This window comes from Carlito syrichta, unplaced genomic scaffold, assembly GCF_000164805.1.
Source record: "Carlito syrichta isolate Samal-C Ts95f unplaced genomic scaffold, Tarsius_syrichta-2.0.1 Scaffold309730, whole genome shotgun sequence".
In the NCBI taxonomy this organism is placed as follows: domain Eukaryota; kingdom Metazoa; phylum Chordata; class Mammalia; order Primates; family Tarsiidae; genus Carlito; species Carlito syrichta.
Genome location: NW_007253826.1, coordinates 446873 through 453394, shown reverse-complemented (window position 1 = coordinate 453394; position 6522 = coordinate 446873). Strand labels below are relative to the sequence as shown.

General features: G+C 51.7%; 1 protein-coding gene across 1 annotated transcript in view; it reads left to right on the top strand.

The window, feature by feature from the left end:
- The first annotated feature begins 6068 nt into the window (after window positions 1–6068).
- Window positions 6069–6522, top strand: part of PLK3 (polo like kinase 3) — a 5330-nt gene continuing 4876 nt past the window's right edge. The window contains exon 1 of the mRNA XM_021717416.1: window positions 6069–6257. Within this exon, the coding sequence (XP_021573091.1) occupies window positions 6069–6257 (189 nt within the window). The remainder of the gene's footprint in view (window positions 6258–6522) is intronic.

The window sequence follows — 6522 nt, the reverse complement described above, 5'->3', positions numbered from 1 at the left end:
AAGCCCGGCTGGCATCTCTCATTCTTAAAAGACTTTCCTGCCGGGCATGGTGGCTCAAGCCTATAATTCCAGCACTTTGGGAGGCTGAAATGAGAGGATTACCTGAGCTCAGGAGTTCGAGACCAACCTGGGCAACTTGGCGAGATCTCGTCTCTACAGTAAAAAAATTTTTTTTAATTTAAAATTTGGGTGTGGTAGTGTGCACCTGTAGTTCCAGCTACTTGGAAAGCTGAGGCAGAAGGATCACTTGACCCCAGCAGGGCGAGTCTGCGGTGGCTGTGAGCGTGCCTGGTGCCTGGGCATCAGAGTGAGACTCCAACTAAAAAAAAAAAAAGACTCTCTTAGGCCAGGCACGGTAGCTCATGCCTATAATAATCCCAGTACTTTGGGAGGCCAAGGCAGGAGGATCACTTGAGCCTAGGAGTTTGAAACCAGCCTGAGAAACAGCAAAAAAACCAAAATATTAGCCGGGTATGGTAGCATACACCTGTAGTCCCAACTACTTAGGAGCTGAGATGGAAGGATTGCCTAAACCCTGGAAGTCAAGGTTGCAGTGCGATGAGTTGTGATTGTGCCACTGCACTCCAGCCTGGGTAATAGAGTGAGACCTTGACTCAAAAAAAAAAAACCAAACAAAAAACAGTGTCTTGGCCTCTGTGACCCGACACTGTCAAGAGACTGTGACTCAAAGCTGCCACGGGCTTGACAGAATCTTCTGGGAGATGGAGGCCAGAAGAGCTTAGAAAAACCTCAGGTTGGGCACAACTTCGGGTTGTGAGAATCAGAGGGAGGAGAAAGGGTGCAAGTAAGAGGGACATGGAGCCGTGTAGGAAGAGGACAAGTGCAAGGACAGGGAACCAGTGGATCCCAGAAAAGTCAGGCAATGGTGAATAGTGGAGTCAGACAGTCATGGGTTCAGATCTTGGCTCTGCTCTTTGGGAATGGTGTGTGACCTTAGGCAAGAAGCTTAATACCTCTGAGGCTCACTCAGTGTCCTCATCTGTAAAAAGGGGCTAATGATCACATCCACATCATAAGGCTCCTGTGAGCGATCCATAAGATAAATGCCAGCTGGGCTCAGTGGCTCAGCCTGTAATCCCGCGCCTTTGGGAGGCTGAGGTGAGTGGATTGCCTGAGCCCACGGGTTCGAGACCCGCCTGGGCAGCGAGACCTCATCTCTACAATAAATCAAAAAATCAGCCGGGCGTGGTAGCACAGGCCTGTAATTCCGGCTACTCGGAAGGCTGAGGTGGAAGGATTGCCGGAGCCCAGCGGGTGAGGCTGTGGTGGCCGGGAGCGGCCACTGCACTCCAGTCTGGGCGACAGAGTGAGACTCCAACTCAAAAAAAAAAAAAAAAGATAAATGCCAAGGTCAGGCGTGGTGGGGGCGCACATCTGTAATCCCGGCACCTAGGGAGGCCAAGGCAGGAGGAATGCTTGAGCCTGGGAGTTTGAGGCTGTGGTGAGTCATGATCATGCCACTGCACTCCAGCCTGGGCAACAGAGTGAGACCCCGACTCAAAATAAATAAGTAAATAGGCCGAGTGCGGTGACTCACACCTACAATCCCAACACTTTAGGAGGCCGAGGTGAGAGGATTGTCTGAGCCCTCAGGTTTGAGACCACTCTGGGCAACTTGGCAAGACCTCATCTCTACAATAAATTAAAAAGAAAATTAGCCGGGCATGGTGGTGTGTGCCTGTAGTTCCAGCTACTTGGAAGGCTGAGGTGGAAGGATCACCGGAGCCCAGCAGGTCGAGGCTGCGGTGGCCAAGAGCATGCCACTGCACTCTAGCCTGGGTGACAAGAATGAGACTCCAACTCAAAAAATAAAAAATAAAAATAAATAAATAAATACCCTGTCCAGTGCCTGGCACATGGGAACATGGGAGGTACATAAGATCCATTGGTGGGGAGTACATGTTACACAGAGGATATCAGGCCCTTAAATGACAACATCCAGAAGGATCTGGTATCCTGGCTCCCAGAGGACTCAAGAACATTGTTAACTTCCCAAGGGGAGTCAACAGGACAACAGGCCTCAAAAAAGGACAGAGAGATAGCCGGGCATGGTGGCGCATGCATGTAGTTCCAGCTACTTGGAAGGCTGAAGTGGAAGAATTGCCTGAGCCCAGCAGGTTGAGGCTGCAAAGGCCGTGAGTGTGACTCTGCACTCCAACCTGGGCAACAGAGTGAGACTCCGACTCCAAAACAAAAACAAAAACAAAAAACACCACACATTTGCTGGGCATGGTGGCTCAAACCTATAATTCCAGCACTTTGGGAGGGGAAGGCAAGAGAATTGCCTGAGTTTAGGGGTTCGAGACCAGCCTGGGCAACATGGTGAGATCTCATCTCTACAATAAATCAAAAAATTAGCCAGGTATGGTGCACATGCCTGTGGTTCCAGCTACTTGGAAGGCTGAGGTGGAAGGATCACCTGAGCCCAGTAGGTTCAGGCTGCGGTGGCCATGAGCATGCCACTGCACTCCAGCCTGGGCGACAGAGTGAGACTCTGACTCAAAAAAAAAAATGGACAGATAGGACAATGAGTTAGGGGAGTGGGCTCATAGACCCAGCCTGGGTCTGAGTCCACACAGCCAGTTGAGGAAGTCACAGGAAGAGAGCAAGAAAGCCCAGATGGGATTTCATTTTACTCCTGAGTACTAGTCTCTGGCCAGGGTTCTCTGTGGTAGAGATTAGAAAGGTAACACTGACATGGGCCAGAGAGCCAAAGCTCAATCTTAAATCCCAGGCCTGGGAACAGAAGGGAACCTCGCCTTAGGCTCAGCACCTACATACACGCTTTGGAGAGGAGGCTCTAGGGAACATGCCTGGAGAGCAAGTCGGCTTTCTTTCCCAAGGAGCCTCTCCCCGTCCCCCTGCTTTCCAGAACCCACTCCAGGCTATGCTGTCGGACTCCACTCTGGACCCACCAAGCTCAAAACTTTCTCCCCTGGAAAGCCAGAGTTCAGCAGCCAGGACAGCTTGAGAACTTGTTAAATTGGAGAAGGGGCAAGTAGACATTCACTCCTTCACACACCTTGCAAGGCCTTTTAGGGCCTGGCCCTGGACTGTTCCAGCTACCCTTCTCCCTTCCCCCAGAACTTTCAGTTCTTTCAAGGACCAAGAGCTCTTACTTCAGGCCTTAAGGAGCACATGGTTCCTCCCCTGCAACACTTTCTCCTTGTCTATCCTGTTCCAGGCTAGCTCCTCCTCAGCCCTCAGGTCTTAATTTAGATATCTTAGCCTAACTGGATTCTCTAAACTGGATGTGATCCCACCTCAGGGCCCTCATAGGCCACCCCTACATCCTGTCCCTTCTTCCCCATTATAGACCAATTACAGCCCAGTGTGGCTCTTGGAAGGCTGAGGAGGAAGGATTGCCAGAGCCCAGCAGGTCGAGGCTGCGGTGGCTGGGAGCGGCCACTGCACTCCAGCCTGGGCGACAGAGTGAGACTCCAACTCCAAAAACAAGTAATGTCATCTACAAGCAAACACCAAAAAAAAAAAAAAAATATATATATATATATATATATATATATGTATTTAATTATAATGATCAGACAAATTAAGATGCAGGGTAAGCCGGGCTCGGTGGCTCAGCCTGTAATCCCGCGCCTTTGGGAGGCTGAGGTGAGTGGATTGCCTGAGCCCGCGGGTTCGAGACCCGCCTGGGCAGCGAGACCTCATCTCTACAATAAATCAAAAAATCAGCCAGGCGTGGTAGCGCATGCCTGTAATTCCAGCTACTTGGAAGGCTGAGGCAGAAGGATCGCGGGAGCCCAGCAGGTTGAGGCTGCGACAGAGTGAGACTCCAACTCAAAAAAACAAAAAACAACAAAAAAAATAGGATACTTGGCTGTCTTTTGGACCATACTCCACAAGGGCCTGTGCCTTGTGTGAGGAGACAGCAGATCTTGTAACTTCAGTATATGAGCACTTTCAGTATATGGTTGGGGCTAAATGTAAAGTCCTTTATTTATTTAATGTCAAAATCCCACTCTGTCGCCCACAGTGGCACGCTCACGGCCACTGCAGCCTCCACCTGCTGGGCTCAGGTGATCCTTCTGCCTCAGCCTTCCAAGTAGCTGGAACCACAGGCGAGGCCAATACCTGGCTAATTTTTTGATTTATCATAGAGACGGGGTCTCGCCATGTTGCCCAGGCTGGTCTGGAACCCCTGCGCTCAGACAATTCTCTCACCTCCACCTTCCAAAGTGCTGAGATAACAGGTGTGAACCACTGCATCTGGCTAGCCCTTTTATTGAGATAAGCTAGTCCAGAAATTACTTTCTAGGCTTGGAGGACACAGGATTCTGGGCTGGTTCGAGAGGCCCTCCAAATCTGAGGTGACAGGTCTTCTGCCTATCCTCTCAGCCAAAACAGAGTGTGTCGCATCATTTTGCTTTGTTTTCCAAATGTAAAATTGCAAAATTGAATATTCGGGAGGATATTTATGTCTACATGTCTCAGTCCCATTTACCCTGGGGATTTGTCCTTTTTAGCTCCCCACACTGTCTCCCCCTGGAAAACTGCTGACCTGTAGGGATGAAGACCAGACTCCTGGCCATGGCACTCAAGGTCTTCCTGCCCACTCCCATCCCACACTTACCTGAGCTACTAGTATTTCTCCACATCTTAGGCTGTTTTGGGTCTCTCTACAGTGGTTGGAAAGGGCAAGGTTGGAGAAGTTGGCCCTTGTAGGCCTGACGAAGGGTTAGGTGGGATCCCTCTTTTTTTTTTTTTTGAGTCGGAGTCTCACTCGGTGGCCCAGACTGGAGTGCAGTGGCCGCTCCCGGCCACCGCAGCCTCAACCTGCTGGACTCCGGCGATCCTTCCGCCTCAGCCTTCCGAGTAGCCGGAATTACAGGCGAGCACTACCACGCCCGGCTGATTTTTTGATTTATTGTAGAGATGAGGTCTCGCTGCCCAGGCGGGTCTTGAACCCGCGGGCTCAGGCAATCCACTCACCTTGGCCTCCCAAAGCGCTGGGATTACAGGCTGAGCCACCGAGCCCGGCCTGGGATCCTCCTTGACAGCATAGGGAAAGGGGATGAAATGGAGATGAGAACATCATGAAGAGCATCATGGTGCTATGGCAATAATTCTGACGAGAAACTGCCCCAGATGAAGGTGCGAGGGAAGATGAAGCCAAATAGACAGATATCAGATAAACTTGACAGGAATTGGGCACTTGGTAAATATTTGCTGAATTTCCTGACTACTCTTTCTAAAGTAGGCTTTTCGTTTACTCTTCTGTTTACTTCCTTCACAGCACTTTTCATAGCCTGCAATTACCTTGTTTATGTACTTGCCTATTGCCTGCTTCCATCAAGCAGAATGTAAACTAAATGAAGGGTGCAACCTTGGCCAGTCTTATTTGACAGTGCCAAGCTCTTAGCAGATGCTCTCAATACATCTTTGAGGACTGAATAGGTGATAACTGGTTGGACCGTACAGAGGTAAGGCAAGAGGTGAGAGCCAAGGCCAGGAGGAGGCCTGTGATCCTGGGACAAACACTCCAGAGGGGTTCAGACCCCACCTCTGTCTCTAGCCTTGGGAATGGTAGTCATTGAGCAGGAATCTAGGGATTCAAATTGTCCTGGCACTTGCTGCCCAATTTCCCATGCTAGCATTTGAGACAATCCAATTTCCATTCTTCACTTTCTGGCCTCCTGGTTACTGAACCATGGCAGTATTTTCAGGGGAAGGGAATATAGGACCCCACAGGAGCCTGGAATCCACCCCTCAAGAGTGTAGAAGTGGGTAGCAGAAGATGTGCCTGGAGCATGGCAAAAGTCTTGACTACCAGGCTCTGTTTGACCCCCAAACACAGCACGACGGCCCAAGGACCAGGCAAGCCAGACTCGAGAGGGTGATACTTCTCTCACGCCCCAAAGGGGGCAGCACCGAGCTAGGCCTGAGAGCCCTGGCTGAGCGCGTGGGACGCACGCGGTCCCGCACACTTAAAGGGGCGTGTTGGTGACATGCCGGGGCAAAAGCGCGCGCTGCCCCTGCCTCTCCTCTCCCTTTTGGAACGCTGATCCATCCAAGTTACTCAGGAGATGCCAAGCCCCGACTCAAGCTTCAGCAAACGCCCCGAAAGATGGGGAAAGAAAAAGTCCCCTATTAGCAAAACTCGCAATCGCCAAGGAGGTTGGGTGGAGGGGACCGGGATCAAGCGGCTTCTGCATCCGGGTGGCACCAGCACGGCGACTAGCAAGATGGCGGCGTCTTCAGGGCGTGACCAGGAGGTGGAACCTCGAAGAGCGAGAGGCGGTAGGAGGAGCTTCTGGTGACGTAAGACCCGAGAGGGGGCGTGGCTTTTGGTGACTTGCCGCCAGGAAGGGGGCGGGACTCTTGGTGACGAGAAGCCGGGGAGGGGGGCAGGCGTTCATTGATAAAAACGCTGGCCTCCCTCGGGCGCGAGCACAGCGTAGCAAATCCAGGCAGGACTACGCGCGGCCGGGTCCCGGCGGAACTGAGAACAAGCTGGGCCTGCGCTGCGCCGCTCCGCCG